The 20087-nt window shown below is 37.5% G+C and overlaps 1 protein-coding gene across 1 annotated transcript; it reads left to right on the top strand.

Annotated features, from left to right (window-relative positions):
- Positions 1 to 1452: 1452 nt before the first annotated feature.
- Positions 1453 to 16420, top strand: LOC145774321 (uncharacterized). Its single transcript, XM_082585540.1, has 4 exons — positions 1453 to 1494; positions 12070 to 12467; positions 13064 to 13277; positions 15258 to 16420. Exons 1-4 carry the CDS (start codon positions 1492 to 1494, stop codon positions 15906 to 15908), a joined length of 1266 nt encoding a protein of 421 aa, XP_082441666.1. The 5' UTR covers positions 1453 to 1491; the 3' UTR covers positions 15909 to 16420.
- The last annotated feature ends 3667 nt before the right edge of the window (positions 16421 to 20087 follow it).

Below are 20087 nucleotides of genomic sequence, written 5' to 3'. Positions count from 1 at the left end.
TACCTATTTGAAAAAGGAACTAGGCAGAAATATTGTCGGTGTTGGCTGTGGTGCTCATATTGTGCGTAACTATTCAAACTGCAGTTGATGTTCTTCCTATTGAAGTGGAAGGCTTGGTGGTTAAGATTTACAAATATTTTTACATATACACTGTGCGTGTTACCCAGCTAAAAAAATTCTGTGAATTTGTGGAAATTGACTACAAGAAAGTTCTACAACACGGAAATACACGATTTTTGTCATTGTTACCTGCTATAGAGAGAATTCTTCAAATTTATAAAGGACTGAAGTCATATTTTTGCTCCCAAGAACATTGCCCTTTGCTGATAAAAAGGTTTTTTGATAGTAAATGTGGAGAAATTTATCTACGGTTTGTTCATGGACAGTTGGGTTTGTTCAACAAAACTATACTAACCATGGAAAAAACAAACGCAACTGCAACTGATATTGTGTTGGAAGTTAATAAATTGAAAACTAACCTGAGAGAAAGACGAGATAACGTCTTCATTCCACATGGAGCCAAAAAATTGCTCAAAGCTCTAGAGGAAAATGGAGAATGTCAAGAAGATTTGATTAGAAAAGAATTTTCCAGATTTTATGATTGCTGCTTGTCATATATTGAATTATGGGAAAACAGTTTTGGAGATGATGAACAGTCTATTTGGTTAGCAAAAAGTATTTTCGATTGGTCTGACATAGAAGCAGCAGCAGAAAAAATCAATGAAACGTGTGCACATGCAGTAATTAATATTGATGATCTGTTTGATGAAGTGGTCCTAGCTAAAACTTTTTGGTTGTCAAGATTGATCTGTTTGATGAAGTGTTCCTAGCTAAAACTTTTTGGTTGTCAAGATCTGCTGAAGCTGAATGGAAAGAAAAAGATTGTGAAGAAAAATGGGTCAAGGTTTTCCGTCATTTTAAAGATCAAAATATATCTGTGGCTAATCTTAGAAAAGTAATGGAATATATATTTTGTCTACCAGGCACTTCGGCTTTTGCTGAAAGAGCTTTTTTTATGATTAAAACTATTTGGTCAGATGAAAGGAGTGGGCTACGATGCAGAAGTTAACAGTAGAGGGTTTATTGATTTGCAAACTCAATATTGGCTTGAGCTGTAGCGAGTTTTACACAAAAATAAGAAATAATAAACAGTTTCTGAGGAAAGTTGATTCAAGTGAAAAATATGAAAGGTCAAACACAAAAGCCAATGGTTTCTGAGTTAGTGTTTGATTTGTGAGTTAGTGTTGTTTCTTTGTTCTCAGTGTTTGTTCTTTCTTTTTTTCTTATAAATGTCTGATTTGTGACTTAGTGTTGCTTAAATTAACATGTATTTCCCTTTAAATAAAGTAATAAAATTTTTTATTCAATCTAAGTAGAATACTTTATTACGCAATATTAAAGCTTATAAATATGGAATAAAAATTTGCCAAGCTCAGGCCTTCAGCCTTCATTCATAGTTTTGAGTTTGTCCCGGATTATGCCCAAGAAATTATGGTAAGTCTAGCTTTAGGTGGCTCGGAAATGCCTGAGATATTTCATAAATGTCCACGTTGTTGTAGCTGAGGTGTCCTGCCTTATGAAACAAACGTTTATCTTTTCTCAAAGAAAAAATTTTTTTTTTGAGATGCTTTACTTTTTGAGGTCCAGAATTACTGGCATGTCTACAAAATCAATCTACAGACGATATTCTTCGCATATCCTTTAGGCTTACTGCGCTGTAAGCCTAGCCTACATAGGCCTACCTTTAAAATAAATCAACATCATCTTTCTGGTACTTTTCACTTGTGAAGTTTAGCCTACTTTAAAAAGAGTATTTTGCCAATAAGCAAGAAAACCACAAATTTAAATTTGTAAAATTCGTACAGTAGAATTCGCCTATAACGGCTTCGTTTATAACGTCAATTCGCCTATTACGTCACATTTCGCTCGGTCCCGGCAGAATTCCTATCTTTTACATACATTGTAGTTCGGCTACAACAGCATCGCCTATAACGTCAATTCGCATGTAACAGCACCCTTTATTGGTCCCCAGACGTCTTTTGTTCGTTTACAACGTCACTTTAAGCCATCACCTTCACCACGAACGGTCAGTCTTTTAATCCAGTTAGCGCTGCTGCTTGCAAAGTGTCTTCCCTTTATTTCGCTATGTCGTTCTCAGCAGGGACTTTAACTGAATTAACTTTTTTCCCGCGTGAAAAACTATCACGTGTAAAAAGCAGCTCTACAGCTGACCTTTAAACAACTCAAAGCAACAGTTGTACAATGTACGTGCAGTACTGTATAAACTAATTAACTTTTTTTCCCGCGTGAAAAACTATCACGTGTAAAAAGCAGCTCTACAAGAGTCTACAGCTGTGTCAAATCCGTGTCAAAACCGAAACAGCTCAAGATCAATGCCTTTTTTGCTAATAAACAATGAACTTTTCTACTACTGTATGTAACGAGCTGTATTGCGCAAATTTCCTGTAGCCTACCTTTTGCTGTAGGTTATTTTTTTAAACAATTTCTTTGTTTACTGTATTTTCTGCGTGCCTTTTGTCAGTTTGGTGGTACACAGTAACCCTGATTGGATTATACACCTCTTTCTTTAATCAAAAGACAGTTGTGGAATAGTTTGCGGTAGTTCGTCTATAACGTCAATTCGGCTATAACGTCAGTTTTTGCAAATCCCCTAGAGGTGCCGTTATAGGCGAATTCTACTGTATTTCCATACGAGCCTACCAAACTTGCGCTTTCAAAGCATCAGTGTAGGACTCATGTTGCCAACATCCTCTTGGTTAGCCCCGGTAGCCTAATTCACGTTTGTAAAGCGAATGGCCACACCAGAGACCGCAGCTTAATACAGCAACAGAGCACTTGCGGCAGTAAAAGGGTAAATCCTCGACCCCGGTGTCCAACGAAAGGAACTCATCCTGAGCAAGTGCAAGCAGCTTCTCAGTGCAGGCAGCTCCACCAGTCACAACTCACAAGGGTCTTATCAAAACCTTACCAAAGCAAAATGCAACATCTTGGATCTCAAACGCAAGAAGAAGTGTGACTCTTATTTTTTTGTCCTTTAAAAAGTACAGTAGCTATAGCCTAACCCTGAAATTCGTGCGACAAGATTCGAAACACGAAAATGGGCTTATTCAAAGAAAAATAATTTCAAAAAAGTTACAAAACTACTAGATGTAGACTTTCTGAGAGGGCTGTTGAGTGTTTATACAATGCTGGGAAACTATTCCACAGAGCATTGATAGCACGATGTGAGGACGCAGCACAACGCACACTGAAAATTTTACCCACTTTCCTAAATTTTAAGGCACATGGATGGGAAAGGCTATTCAATGCAAGAGTCACATCACACGCAGACATATAGAATGTCAAAAGAGTCACAAAATTTGTTATGTCATTCTTTATTGCTCGATTTGTAAAAAGCTTGATTTACTATACATGTAGATTGCATGATAGACTTAAGCTAACTACACGGGACCTAATCATGGAAAACGGCGATTGCTACCAACTTATGTTCGTATATTTTTACAGTTCTATTGTGAGAAAGCTGTTAAAGTGTTACTTGTTCAGTCGATAAGTTGTGGAAAGATGGAACCTTGAACGAGCCCCCTCTGAGCCCCCCTACGTCAAACCTTTTCATATTTCGGGGGGCTGAGCTCCCCCGATCCCTCCCCCCCCCCAGGAATGCAACCCTGATTGTGACTGTCATATTTTGGCTTGCTCGTTTATTACTTTCTTAGTTTATCATTCACCAACTTCAGCCAGTTGCTCAAATGTTGCTAGCTCAGTTGCCACTTGCTGAGTTGTGGCTTCCTCAACTCACAACTGCTGACTTGTAGGAGACAGACTCCGACTCGTATAGTCAATGTAGGCTATGCTACTATTCTGGAATGACGCAGCTCTAGTTTTTCAAAAACTTTTCATTTGTTACAAACCTGACACGAACTAGCTTAAACTACTTAGGCTACCTCTCAATCAAGTCAGGCCTAGACTATTGCCACTTATATTTTGTCGATGAATCATCTGTGAAACGTAGGCTACATCGGAAAAATTCAGTAAAAGGCTAGTCGGTTTGCTTAAAAATCGGCTCTTTGAATTCATCCACCTTAAAACGATTTTAACAATTTATTGTTTTGGCAACAACAACACCAGTGTTTCCACTTTTAGGGAAATTTCCCTAAATTAGGGAAAATTGCAGTAAATTTTTGGCTGTAGGAAAATTTTTAGGGAATTGCTTGTTTTAGGGAAATATTTAGGGAAATTTAAATTTTACAAAACGAAATCAATTTTTTTTATAAATTAGAATTTGGCTGGTAATTTTTGAAAAGAAAGCTTTAAATTTAGGTTTTTTAATTTTATTTTGAAACACTGGAATTTCGCAGGAAATTTTCAGTCCAGGAGTCAGCAAAGTTGAAAATTTAAATTGCCTTGCAATGATTCGCTACGCCGCTACGGTATAGAATTTATCGAAGCTGGCTGCTGCTGCGAAGTGCCTTCAAAAGTTCAAATTGTGTTTTAGGCAGCCCATCTTTAAAAACGTGTTTGTTTAAGTATCACTTGTATTTTGTTGTAAGGTGGAGTCTTCTCTGACATCAGAATTCATGTTTAAAAATGGCTTTGAAGACTCTCAAAATAAGAAGTTCAGGAAACTTGATATATTTTTAATTTCTTTTCAATTTTATTTTTCATTGCTGGCACAAACATGTAGTGAACGGAAAAGTAACAAAAGGGAAACTAGAAAAATAACAAAACGTAATTTGCCGATGCTTGATATTTGTCACATTAAGAACAGGGAAGCAGCTGACTCGATGACTGATATAGTCTTTTGCTGCTTCCTGTCTCTTGTGGTATCTAGATCGCTATGGTGCTATCTTATTCATATTGTGTATAATTGTTCCGTGCTATTCTCGCAACAGTATAATTAAAGTTTTCTTTCTCTGTATTATCAATGAATTGATATTAAATGGCTTCACACAGTATGAAGAGGCAAGAGAACTCAGAACAAAATTTTGGCTGGTTTGTTTGTGTACCGTATATATATTGTAATTTTGTAAATGCATAATTGTGGCAGTAGCAGATCTAGAAACAATTGGATAATTTTAGAAATTTTTGTTGATTGAGCGAAATTCTTTTGTTCAATTTTTTGCCATTTTTTTGTGTGCTTATCAAATTCTCATGTGTATCTATCATTCGTTGTTTTTTTTTTATCTGTCGCTAGTCGCTACATATAGAAACCTGTTTTTTTTTATGCTTTTTCCAACACATATTTGTTCTTTTATTTTAGGGAAATTGTTAGGGAATTTCAAGGTTTGATTTAGGGAAATTTAAGCAAACTGTACACTAAATTTAGGGAAATTGAAAATTTGAAAGTGGAAGCACTGGGCAACACCCACAGTAGGCTAATTAATCTGTTATAAGAAGATGGTGGATGTCTCATCTGGACGAGAACAGCGAAAAATAGAATGGTGTGGAAACATGTGTGGAGGCCGTCTGCCAGCAGTGGCACGACTAGATGATGATAATGAATCACAGCAGTTCCTCTTGCTTTCGTATTGACTTCGTCATAAATTGCGAGTTTGTCACAACTTGGGAATTTGTCGCAACTGGTCACAACCCTTGAAACTTTCGAGGTCTAAGCATGGTCTAAGGGCTACCGCCCATAAAGCTCATGCCTAAACTAACCTTGCTTTATCAAGTGCTGTAGCTGCAGCCATAATTTAAGGTTCAGTGAAAAAGTGTGGGCATGTAACAAAATCCTGGGAAAGTTGAAAACCGATCCAGGCGGTCCAATTGCTCAGCTTTCTAGTCTACTTTTCTTCAAACCAAGTTTAGCTCAGTTTTCAGTCTATTTGTTATTTAGTGGGTTTGCTTGGAAGCCTACTGTACAACTATAATGTTAATTGTTCGATTTACTGGTACCGTAAACCGGGGCTACATTGAACGCTTTTTGACTTCAAAATGAAGTGCATCAGCGGTTTCTTAACCTATCCGCACTAAATTGCAATATGTTAGGGGGACCAACTAGGTCTCTAAATAGCACAAACAACATTCAGTTTTAATCTCTATCTTAACCGCTTTTTTTAGAAAATTGTCGGTGTTCAAAGTAACCCCGATCACGGGGTTACTTTGAACAGACGTGAATTGTTTACGTTTGTTCAAATTTGGCTGTATATGAGGTTACTTTAAACACATTGAAAGTTTTTAAAAAGCCTTTTTGATATCGGTACCGTAGTATATTGACAATAAACAACATATTTCACTGAAGAGAACATATTTACACAAACTGGTACACGAATTGGCAATAGCAATTATTATGCTACAGGAAGACAAGGAATATGGCTCAAAACAGTTCATATTAACGTAGGTTTTGCAACTACTTTCCCCACATGTATTCGAAGTCAGGAAATCGAAGAATATTTCTGTTATTCAGAGGAATGGCTTTGGGCTGTACTTTGACAATATCATCCCACTCATAGAGCATCTCATCTTCGGTTTGGGGCCATCTCCATCCATTTCGATTGCACTTTGTCAATGTCGATACCACCGCTCCTTCGCTCTCAACACTTGTCACTTTACCGGGAAACTGTTGCTCTTCGTATTCAACAATTATGTACTCTCCAATTGCAATATATTTTTTGTTAGATTCTTCTGCTTCATTTTCTTCAATATCATCATCAGAAACCGTATCATCCTCTGAAGCACCATCTTCTATGCTTTCGTCCTCATACGACTCATCGCCTTCCGATTCATCTTCACCGTCCGTACCGGTAACTGCAGTTGCACTTTTAGATGTGCCTGCAAAAATATTTATCCAGAACAGCAGTGCAATGAAATCGAATGAAGTTAATGATGTGCTTTCATAGCAGAAATATATTAGACACCAATACCAGTACTGGTACATAAAATTAAGTTATTTAACCTTTGCAATAAAACTAACAAAACAGAGGATTCTAGAAATAAAAGAATGGTTACCGGTATGTGCTCTGGTGCTCACCTGCTTCTGCTATCTCATCACATGTGATGCTTTTCCCTGGAATGGTATTGATCTTCTTTCTTCTCTTCTTTGGTCTGTCCTCATCCACATCATTCTGAGCACTCCAAGAACTGCATCTGACACTCTGCGAGCTGTGTCGGTACCGGTACTGGCATCGCCATTTTCATTCAAATCATAGTCTGGAAGCCGTTCCAACACTTTTTGCGGATCGAAAGGATGAATACCGCATTTTCGAAATCCACTTTTGACGTTCAAAGTAACCCCAGAATACTGTTCAAAGTAACCCCATCTAGCATATGACTCAAGCTTTTCAAAACTACTACAAAAAAACTCGATGTGCATATTGATATAACTTGCTTATGACTTACCCTTCAATTGATAAAAAGGTCTTGGCCAAAAGCGTTAAAACCACTCAAACACACAGTGAAGTATTCTTACCTTGCCAAAACTGATTATTTCCCTCAAAATCGAGGTTGAAAGCAAACTAGTCTCAAAGCAGCAATCTTCTTTTTTTTCGAACAGAAAGGGTTTCCATAAATAGTTTACCATACACTATTTACAAATTGACTGCTAAACAGAAAAATAAAATAAGCGAAGATACGTTTTTAGGTAAACATACAATGAACAAACAAAATAAAAAAAAATGTTCAAAGTTACCCTGGCGTTCAAAGTAGCCCCGGTTTACGGTAGCCTTCATTAAAATGAAGTTTAGTTTTTTGGCCTACGTCACCGCGCACAATCAATCACTTTGAAAACTAATAGGCTACAGCTCAAACCTCAAATGGTTCACTCACTGAGTTAACAGCGCTGAGAAAACACAGCACTACAGCAGCCTTTTTGAAGAGAAAACTAGGAAGAATGAGATTACTGCTTTGATTAGACCTACAGTCACAGTGAGTTTCTATTGTAATACGGTTGATAGTAGGCTGCTGTAGGCCATTTACCTGTTTACCAGCCTACTTATGACTGTTTTTGTTATTTATATGCTATGGTAAGTTACGTGGCAGCCGCAGACTATGGATAGGGTTATGCAAATGCATTAAACTTGGCAACGACCTATTGATCTTAAAACAACAGACCAGGGATTATGCTAATCTCTGTTTATTAGTTTGGTGTTCTGGGAACACCAGAAAGAAAGGAATTTAAACATTTGGTATTTTTGTTGCTTGTGCAAACCTTCTTTTTGCTAGTGGCTGACAATAACATACCGGTACTGGTCCTTCCCGATAAAATTTTCGTTGATAAAATAAACACTATGTCGATTTTGATACATTGAAGGCTACGTAGAAAATCGCTCTTTTATTTATCAGAAATGTGTTCTGCCAAACCCTGCTTATGTTGACAGTTGACCCTACTTTACGTAGCTATGACAACGCTGCTTCTTTAAAGATAATTTTGGGAATCTGATTTGTGAGTGATGACTTCTGAGTGACGTCATTGTAGTGTAATTTTTGTAGTCGAGCTGGTGGTTTGGAGAATTTCTTCTACTGTATTTTATTCATCCAGTTAATTGATGACAAGCTGATAAAAGGTTAGGCTATAGTACAATCATAGTATAATGTAGTCAGGGTTGCCATACAGTCCTTATTTCTAAGATTTGTCCTTATTTTTAAGAGCAATATCTTAGAAAAATTAATTGTCCTTATTTCTAAGAAATGTCCTGGTTTTTGACTTGAGTCCTTATTTTGTCTTATTTTTAACAATCACAAATCTTCGATTTTTTTTGGAAATATATCAATGAATGGTATCAATTTGAGAAGCATCCAACATTCCAACACACATCAACTGGAACCTGCTAAGAGATCAAACAATTGAGTATGAGAAAGTTAAGGGGTTAGCGAAACAAATTGATCCGCCAATGGCAATGAAGCATGAATTCTTTGATGAGGTATCGGCTATCATTGCTCTGCTCAAGAAGATTCCAGATGTTGTGTTCCGCAAGGATGAGCCTGAGGACAAGTGGATGAAGATCTTTACTAGAGACGAATTATTTCTGTTGCTCTGCAAGCTGGTTAACGTCATTGTCTCTTTTCCGGTCAGTAATGCGTTTGTGGAGCAGATGTTTTCTCTTGTTTCGGCTCAGTGAACCAAGAAACGAAACACACGTAGTGAAGTTTGATGGTGTCGATGTTTGATAGTGTCGATGGCAACCCTGATTATAGCAGTCACACGATTTCACAATTTTTGCGTTGCGCTTCGAGTTGTGTTTTGATTTACAAAGCCGACGGTGTCAATGCAGCGTATAGCAGTGTTGAGCGGAGTGCGACTTGTTCCACGATTGTTATTGTTCCACGATTGTTATTGTTCCACGATTGTTTCCACCATTTGTTCATGTTCCACGATTGTTAAGCAATTTTAGAACCAATACATCCAGTACATAGACAAAGGTGGGCAGTAACTAGTTACTTTTTGAGTAACTGTAACGGTAACTTCGTTACTATTTTCCAAAAGTAACGAAACGCGGTAACTAGTTCCTATTTTAGCACTTTTTCAACAGTTACAAGTTACTTTTGCATTGAAAATTCAGTTTCTAATTGCCGTTTGTTTTTCTGCACGTGTTTGTGTCTTGCTTTGTGCATGTATGATGCGCTTTGCGCATTAATGCATTTTCTCGCAGCTGTATCGGCGCAGCACTGCGCATGCGCGGTTCTACTTTTGTTTTGTGGTCTTGTGGAGCAGGGTTGCCATATTGGCGCATTTATCGCCAAAATCCAAAAATCTGGCAATTTTTTAAAACGTTTGGCTTCATATTTATGATTTGGCTCTTTTTTGGCGATTTTTGATAACTGACTTGGCTAAATTAATTGTTTTTGGCTATTAATCAATATGTACCAAAGACAGGCAAGACACAATGAAATGATACAACAGGGTTGAGCATTACAACAAAATATTTTACATATTTGCAAATAGTTTAACAGTCAAACGTTTTCGGTTTATCTTAAGCCCTCATCAGGAACCTGAAAATATTTATAAAAATGCAGTAAATTTCAACTTCTTGAAGGTAACTAACTAACTGACTATAAGCATCAAGAAACACCCAGCGATTAAAAGCAATTTCTTGATGCTTATAGTTAGTTAGTTAGTTACCTTCAAGAAGTTGAAATTTATTGCATTTAGTGTAACGCTTGCAATGCCTCTAAACAGATTGTCTGACATCAAAACCAGCAACAGCATTGCTGATTGCTTGCCGTTGGTGGACGTTCTTGTGGAAGCAATAAAAACCTTGTTCATCACCAGCACTTGTTCATCACCAGCACTTGTTCATCACCAGACTTTATTCGTTCATCCCCGACCTGAGTGTTTTTTTTTCGCTGAGACTTTTCGGTCGTTTGTCCGAAATGACTTGAAAAAATTCGGTCATTTTTTATTTATTTCGGTCATTTTTTCTGATGAAAATATTTTCTTTTAAGTATATAGCTGATACAAACCAAAATTTGCACTTCCTGACTAGCTACAACATTAAGTTTCGCTGAGGAACGTTGTTTTTTTTCGGACCTTTTGACCGAGTTGACTATATATTTTGCTAAAAAATCGGTCAATGACCAATAAATGACCGAAAAAAAAACAACAGCCCGACGCCGACACACGCCTCATCGGATTGATACTACCAAGATAGGCATGGGTGCGCCTCAACCGTCTCCGTACGGGCGTCGGGCTTTTCCGTTCAACCATGCCCTGAGAGTCGAACCAGCGCCGCTTGATCTTGAAGCTTCTTCGTTCCAGAAGTGACGCGCTAACCAATTGAACTATCGGGGCGGACATCATCAATGACTGTACCATCTTCAAGCCACCTAACGGAGTGAAAGGTCTGAGTGTCATGGATGATGAAACCAAAGACTGGCTGCTCTCTAGTAGGTCCAGTGTAGTCCGGGAACATTGTGAATCTGGGTGGGGGGGGGGTAAACGGATAGACCCTCGGCTCCAGAGGCTCATACGATGACGACGATAGGGCAAGGACATTTTAAAGCCCAAAAGGCAGGCCTAAGTGACGAGCACTTTGAAATGCTCGTATTTCTCAAAGGAAATAAACATATAAGCCACTGAGTAATATTTTTTAAATAAAACATTGTTGGTTTTGTACTTGTGTTGTTATGTTAGCATGGATGGCTCTAACACTATAACTTATATCAAACATTGCGGTTAAACTGGACTTGCATGCAGAGCTGGCCAGGTGCAGAATGTTATGTTAGATTTGTGAGTAACTGTTTGTAGCTAGTTTGTTTTATTTGTTTTTGTCATTGTTTTCATGTCGTCAAGTTATAGCCTATCTATTTTGTGAGTCGTGCAAGGCCTATGGTGCGTTGCGCTTGAAATGGCTTTGCCCGTGGTAGGATTTCTTTGTGGGGTTTTCTTTGCCTGCCTTGCTCTTCTTTGCTATGAGCTGAACGCATCAAGACGTGTTCCCCTTACAACCATCAGCACTCTTGATAACGCACCATGGCCGATCTTCATAGCAACTGTCCATACAAATCTTAAATATATCAGCTAAAGCTATGTGGGCTAATAAAGCTATAGCCTAAATATATGCTGTTTTTGTTTTGTAACATTTTTATTTTTTTTTATTTTCCCTTTATATCTTAAATTTTTTTGAAGGTGTTGCGACCGTGCCAAATTTCTTTCAACTCAATAACTTACTTCGGTCTCAAGCACGTTTTAACGTTCACGTTTTGTCGCTTCTACCCTTTTCTCGACCTTTGCTATGCTGACGTGTATTGTTTTGATATGATGGTCAGAAATAAAAACAACTGAACTGAACTGAAAGTAACTAGTAACGGTAACTAGTTGCTTTTTAAAATCGGTAACTGTAACGGTAACTCAGTTACTATTTTGGCCAAGTAACTGTAACTCAGTTACTTTTGAAAGTAACTTTGCCCACCTTTGTACATAGATCACCATGATTCTGTAGTATTGTGACGACATTCTCTATTTTGTAGGCCTGCTCCACAGTATGTCAATCCATTGAGCTTCAGTCCACTTTCAATACAGAAAATTCAAAGAAGATATATATATATATAGCCTAATAACAATTTATGATTTTTATGTGCAAAGTGATAACAAGTTATTTTTATGTTTTTTATCAGGTCAAACTTGTTTGTAGGAAGATGAAAATTTTTATCATTAATTTAATGAGCTTTGTGATTTTGACGCTGTGTGACGCAAGCAACTGCCATCTGGAACAAAACATATCTGAAAATGATGACGAAACTACATGTGACTCCACTTCGAATGACTGTAGTAAGTTGACCAAGCACTCTGTTGTGCTGTCTTCATGGAAGCCTTTCGTTTACGAAACCGATAAACAATGGGTGCAGCTGAAAACTATTTTTCCTCGATATGTGAAGTGGCACAAGGAAGTGCTTCATGACTCGTCTATTCCATGTGAACAGAAGAAAGTTTTTATATTTAGTCCAAACGCCGGACTTGGAGATAGCATTGGTGCATTAACTAGCGCCTTTTCTTATGCTATAAAAACGGGGAGGTGAGTATGCTTCTTGTAGATGTGATATTGGTGAATAAATTTACCTATATATATTTTGCAACCACGTTACATTTATACTTACCGACAAAAGATTGTTTTTCAAATTGTGAAAACTATTCCAATTTAAGAATACATTAAGCGTACGGTATGCGTTAATAACTTATGTCATAGTCATAGAAATATAGCTTAACAGTTGATGGTGGTTGAATTCTTGACAAGCTTCTTCAGAAGCTGAATTATTGCCAGTTGAAGTTTTTTGTTCTATGACAACATCCTCCCCGATTGCTTGGCTTTACGAACAAAGAAACTGCAAGATCAAGCGGCGGCACTGGTTCGATTCTCGGGTGTGCGGTTAAGCAGCGCATTTCAAATACTCCTCTTCATTCAGAGGCTACTAGTGGATGAAATAATTCACATACAACAATATTTTAACCATCGGAAACTTCATTCTGTCAAACGCGGTGATCGGCCCTGCATCAGTAGTTCGAAACCTCTACAAGTATGCAAAACTGCCTGGATTAAGCTCATAAAGAAGCTTTCTCAGTTCGAGGATAAAGATTTCCTTAATCAATCAATCCTTTTTTTTTCTTAACCAGGCTATTTTTTATTGATTGGAAACCATACAAGTGGACGATTGGCTTTAGTGCTTTATCTTTTGACTACGATTACTCAACCGTAAAAAATTTGCTGGATACTGTCAATCAGCGTCCTTTATTGTGCGTGGAAAAATCGAACCCTCTGAGCTCTTTCCTCGAAGGTCACGTAACCAACCAGCATCCAATTGTTGATGAAATTCCGATAAACGATTTCGTGAGTTCATGATATCGTACATGAGACCAAACTGATAATACGATAAAATAAAGCAACGACGTGATTCAAAGTTTATTACCTTGTACAGTCTATACCTGTCTAGGGTGTAGTCAGGGGGCGGCAAAGAGTGCGATTGTCCCACCCAAAAAAATATTTTAAATAAACATTTTATCTTCTGTTACAGCATCGTTTGACAGAGTTTTACTATTGGTTGAGGCCAGTGGTTCCCAACCGGGGAGCTATTTACTTTACAATACTCCGGGGTACCACGAGCTATTTTTCATATTCATTTTTGCATATGTCTTCAAGTAGATAACTATAGGATCTTTGTTGCTGATGAAATGTTCACGTACCACTTTTTTTTCTGACATCGCAATGTTTTGTCATAGCTTATGATTTTTCATGATCAAAAATTTGTAGTGTAGCACTCTTCTATTTGTCATGGCTTTATTAATATTATGTCACAGTAACTAAGCGACTAGCAGATAGAGTAGGCCTGTCAAGTGAAAAATTGAGAAAACTTGGCATCAACCAAGTAGAAATGTTAGTGCGGTGGAGGAGACTCCGTTGGTGCGGCAACGTACAACGAATGGAAGAGTACTCTTGGCCTAAAAGTGGAAGAGCGTAATCTACGTGAACAGCCAAAGAAGAGGTAGTGCGATAGCGTATGGAGCGACCTCCGAAAGGGGAATTTTGTTACGGTCAACGTCAAAAAATAGCAGTACTTGAAAAGTCGCCATCAAGCCGGTTCAAAATTTGCTCATGTCCAATCTTCGCAATTCGGGGAACAAAAGACTGAAAACTGTGAACTAACTAACAGTCAAGGTCTATACAAGTTGCGCTGATTGACGATTGTAGCGTAGGTACCGTACTTCACTAGATAAATGCTGTTCATGGAGAGGTTTTTACCTGTTTTTTTCTGCTGCGGGAAGAGCAGTAGGCTGTGGTAGTTTCACACTTCCTTCGAAATAGCCTAAGTAAGCTAAACTCTTACTTTTTTTTCAAAATGCAGTTTCACAATGGCATTCAATCTCTAAGTAAAATTGCTGTGTTGCTATTATTATGTTGATTTCTAAATGTGTGTTGTTGTTGATTGTCTCTCAAGAGCACAACAACGAACTCACCTATTATTCTCTACTCTGCATGAGAGCTAAAAGTCCAGTACAGAGACTATGAATAATATTTTTAAAGTCTTTAGTATGAAACGGTTAAGGTGTATTCCAATAATGTGCTGCATTTTAAAGGAAATGTTGTTGGTCTGTCACGGGATGCCACAAACTATTTGTATCTTCTGTAGAGTGGCATAAGACTAAAAAGGTTGGAAATCACTAATTAAAGTTGAAAGTACTCTCAGAATGGGCAATTTTTATAACTTTTTTTTTCGAGCAGAAACCCCCTCTTTGAATGCTTTAATAACATTTACTTGCGGCCCAGAAATTTTTTTCTGGCTACGCCCCTGTTTGTACCTTATACCATGGCCACCTAAAGATACGGCCTGATTTGTCACATTTTGCAGAAATTTCCAGGTTTTTCTAACTTTGAGCAAACGTTTAAATAAATTTTTCTAAAAATTATATTCTTACGCTTTCTTTATTCTTTTCCCCAGATGACACAATAGGTTTTAACATTCTCACATGTTGAAAAGCAAAGAAAATTTGATTTCGAAGATTTTAGTCAGACTGTTAATTTTCAATAACAGTCTGATTTTGCGTTTTTCAACTTACTTTTTCTCATTTACTACTGCTTCCCCAAGGCAACAAAAAAGTTTTATGTCATTAGGAAACCGCAAAAAGTAAAAACATCTCAAAAAATGTCAGTCAAGCACTAGCAGTAGCTGTAATCAAAATCTGCAAAATGTGACAAATCAGGCCGCATCTCCAGGTGGCCATGCTTATACCTATGTATTTCAGCAGGCAATAAATAGAAAGGAAGTTTGTTTGCGATAACCTAACGAGGCCTATATTCTTATTGTTATTACAGTACTTCAGTCAAGAAGAAATAGTTCAAACTTTCCTTCAACCATCGCCAGAAGTTGCAAAGATTGTTGATCAAGTTGTTGAAGCTGGTTTCAAAGAGAAAAACAAAGATGGTGTTATCATTCGCTTGGTGGCGATAGTGATTCGAACTGGACTTGGCGAATATAATCAATTTTTGTCAAAAGGAGATGAAGAAAATTTTGTGAAATGTTTTATAAATTTTGCAAAATCGTTTGTCCAAAAATCAAAAGCGAAAGTGATGTTTCGCGTTTTTGTAACGTCCGACAACGAAGTGGTCAAACAACACGTGGTTGATGAGTTAAATGGAAGTAGAAAAGAGAATCTCGACGTCAAAGTGATATCTTTAACCGACTCAATTATCCACGTCATGCATGTGCAAGAAAAAGACAAAAAGAAGAAATTAGTTCAAAATAGAATTCAAAAAACATTTGCTGAATATTTTCTGCTCAGCCGGAGCCAAGTTATGTTTCTCACTCATGGTAGTTTGTTTGGACGTGCAGCAGCCGATAGAGGGCGGGCGAGAGAGGCTGATGTTCACTTTCTCAGCGACAGTAATTGTGACGGAAAACGGGAGAAATATTCTTATTTGAAATGTCACCAACCTAAATATCCATCTGTGTGTAATTTTTCGTGACTGCACTTTACTACAAGCTCTATATGAAAGCCACCGCTGTGATAGGCGGGAGGCACTTTAACGTAGTACACTGTCCGAATTCATAACGCAATCCATGCGTAACATATATGACATTACTGGTGTTTAGTCACAATTTTTCTCATAAACTCCATTGATTGCAGTCACTACGATCCTTCTTGCACTCAGTTCAGTTGCAGAAGAAAAAATAGTATTAGCAGAGGGTGGGAATCGAACCCATGCAATCGAAATTGCTTCTCCTTTGCCTTAACCCATTAGGAAACGCTGGTTGTGGCGATGAATTCAGTTAAATTTCTTTGTATCAAAATCTTTCGATAAAGACGACCAGATAATCACGTGTTGAGTCATGTCACGCATGATAGCGCTACCAACATCAGCGATGTCGTATGTTACGCATGGTTGCGGTTGCCTTTTCGAGAAGTGTAATAGAAATACGTTAAAATGCCTACCGTGATAGGCTAATAACTGTGGGTGTTGCCAAAAGAATAAATCAATTTCTCTTGAATTGCTTGCAAATTTTTATTACGTCGTTGCACTATATTTAAAGTAGACTACTGCGTGCTCAATGAGATAAGCCGAAAAAGAAAGCAAAAATTGAAATGAAGCCTTTAATATTGTAAGAGTAATAATTTCATAATTATAAAAGCACACAGAATAACCTTCAGTTGAAAAAAACTGGACCCTGTCGTACAAAGGATCACACCATTAAACAAACTAAACTACCTCAGATGTCCCAGACTCAGAGAACACATTCTTTTTATTTCTTTGGGATACGAAGGCTCGCAGCAATTTCGTTATTTTCACGGCACTAGAAGGGCAGTAGGCTAATTGGTACCGCGTTAAACATGCGTTTGTTTTAAAAATTAGAAAAAAGTTTTGTAATGCAGCTGGTCGTTGGCGTAGGGAAAAGTTAGTTTGTTGGGGTGCAAAAAATTCTTGCCCAAATATACAGTAATTAGAAATGCGCCCAAATAATTTTTGCAACAAAGCATAGACCACCTGATTAAAAATTTTACACTGCTCCCAACAATCTGGGATGTAATTTGTCAACTGCAAGTATCGCCCTAATAATGCAACAGCACCAATACACATAACTCAATACAGAAAAAAAAACATTTCACATCAATAAAATAATAATAGGCTTACATGTACTTCAAAATACAAATTGTTACAATGACCAAAATCTTAACCAGTTAAAAGTTATTTCTAAAATTTTATAAACTATAAACTTGTAAACTACATTTTCAGCCGAGCATTTCGCTCTTGTAAGTTAAGCCTACAACATGTGTTTAAAGCATTTGGTTTGGTTTGAATTTTTATCCTCGGACTGACAAAGCCTTGATAGATTATTCCTGGTAGTTTCGCATAAGTTACTTGTAGAGGCTGTTGACGCAGGGCCGGTTACCCAGATTGAAAGAGTGAAGTTTCCGATTGTTGAAGTGTTGTTGCCGAGAAATTATTTCATTCACTAGGTGCCGCTGAATGGAAAGCAGTCCTTAGAATGCGTTGCTTAAGCGCACACCCCGAGAGTCGAACCAGCGCCGTTTGATCTTGAAGTTTCTTTGTTCACAAAGTCACGCGTTAACCAACTGAGCTATCGGGGCGGACCAAAACTTTCATCACCAAAACAAGCATCACTTTCAAAGTCAATATTGGCACATCTTGATTAGGATAAGATGCTTGCAACATTCGGAGTATAATTATAGATAGCGTAGACCAAGGATTCCCAAACTTTTTGGATCACGACCCCTTCTAATCTAGTAAAAATTTTCGCGACCTTTCACAGTTAAAATGATAAACAGGGCAAAATATTTATTTTTGATATTTATGGAACGGCTTATCTTGAACAAAAATTAAAAACAAGCTGGCGGTACTCAAAGCCCAATACTTTAGTCTACGGGAAACAAAAGCAAACACGTTTATTCAGTGTGATGGGTGCGACTGCTTTCTGTTACAAAGCAAGTCCAGCCGTGGCTCAATGTTTGTCCATGCTGGTCTCAAAGCGGTTTCAATGTTGCTTAGACTGGAATGGTATTTTGTTTTGATTGTCGTCAACGTAAAACGCTGACTCGCACAGATACGTAGAGACAAAAGGCAGGAGTTCGAACACTTTTCAGTGAGATAATTATAGATATTCCGCTTTAACGTTAAAGCCAAAAAATCTGAAGATTTGTTTCGAAAATTTAGGTCAGACGATAGATCACCAAGTTCTTCCGAGGATTTGAGAAAGCAGTGCTCGGTAGGCCTACGCTACTTTGTTTTTGCATTGCAAATAAGTTTAGGATCCAATTTTACTTGGTAGGCTACGGCAGTGCTTCTTAAACTTTTTTAGTTTTGTTCACCCCTAGCCAGTGCCGGATTAACCGTTAGGCAAAGTAGGCACGTGCCTACAGGCCAGTCAAAAATCCAGGCCACTTTAAAATCAGTAGAAATATAGTCATGTTTCAAAATAATTATTTTCTAAGCTAATAAGTATTTATCTTAATAGCTCTGTTTTTCACAATGTTGAAACATCAACAATGTGTCAACAACGCCTTGGTACACAGGCACTTTTGTGTATTGAAAGCGATCTACTCCGTAAGATTGACCTCCAAAAACTAGTTAACGCGTTTTCAATCGCAAAAACGCGCAAAGTTGCTATTTAGTTAGGCATATGACCAAGTTTTTGCACGGTACCCTGTGTTATAGTTGCAACAACGATCTTTGTGACAATCTTCTTCTTGCTTATGAGGCAGCAATTCAGGTAACATCTCCCAATTGTTGCAACCAGAGCAGTGTCTTCATATCAGGGTCTATGAGATTCACATGTTCTTCAGGTCGAAACATTGGACAGTGATTTATGATGTGCTGTTTGACAGTCACCATTTGTGACAATGATTTGGCAACACTGATAATTCTAATTTTTTAGTTGGCAACCCTGATATTCGGGCCACTTATAAAATGTGCCTACAGGCCAGCAGACCCTTAATCCGGCACTGCCCCTAGCATCTATGTCCAGATTTCATTCACCCTTGTCTCATGATATGATAAAACTATCTCGTCTATATAGCCTACAACAGCAGAAAATGAGTTAGGTTGTTTCGATTTTTGTTAAGATCAACTCAAGCTAGGTTTTACCATTGCAATCTACAATTTCTCGAGTCCAGAGATATAAAGCTACAAAACACAGTCACCAAATTTTTGTACTTATACACTCAGTGCAAAACAACTTCACTATTACAATAAGCAAAATAACAACAGTTCAGTAGTCGATTTACAGCAGAAAATTGTTTACTGGTGACTAGGATGCTCCTGAACTTTCGCAAGTAGTTTTTCAAATCGCGGCTGAATAAGTCCTTCTAATGCAGGGGTTCTTAAACTTTTTTTTAACGCGAACCCTTAAAAAAAATTGGTTTGCGTGGACCCCCTTAATGGCCTAGTCCGAGAAACATTTTTGATCAGCATGAATTGGACATAACGCAATAAAATTAAAATGAATTGGTAACAAAATTTATTTCTATTCGAATAAGGATCTTCTGATGATCATCCTTTTAGGGTGAAACAGGCTGTCAAGGGTTCAGAGAGTAGTAACTATATTTGATTTGAGGTAACAAAATTTTTGTTTTATTAAATTTAAGAAATAGCGAATGTAGATTGTTTTTCAATATCTTCGATTTAATTTCATTAATGTGAAGTATGCTGCTGTTTGTCTTCAACAAGAACATGAAATTGTGGCTTCGTCTTTGATAGGGCAACACGCATGTCATTCTTTGCATCCAACCGGTTTCGACTCTTTGTTTTGATACTAATCAAGGATGAAAATCCTGACTCACATAAATATGTAGTCGCAAAAGGGATTAAGTTATAGCAGCCTTTATAGATTATAGCAGATTATAGGCTGTCTTTACCAAAAGAGAATCTGCATAAACCTTTCACAATCTTAACCTAGCCTAGCCTGCTGACGTCTAGCTTAGCTGCAACTGATAAAATTTTGCAATGTTCAAATAGCGGAAAAAACAACAATGTGTAAAGTGACGTATGGGCTAATAAACGTAGGCTACGGTAGCTTACGTAACAAAAAACAGTAGCCTACAATGCTATAACAATTATCTGGAAACGCTAAACTAGAAATCATCAGCGTTGTTTGAACTTAATCTCTTTTCTTTTGAAAATTTTATTCCA

This window comes from Aplidium turbinatum, chromosome 1 (genome assembly GCF_918807975.1).
Source record: "Aplidium turbinatum chromosome 1, kaAplTurb1.1, whole genome shotgun sequence".
Lineage (NCBI taxonomy): Eukaryota > Metazoa > Chordata > Ascidiacea > Aplousobranchia > Polyclinidae > Aplidium > Aplidium turbinatum.
The sequence above is the reverse complement of the archived record's forward strand: the minus strand, read 5'-3'. Positions and strand labels throughout refer to the sequence as shown.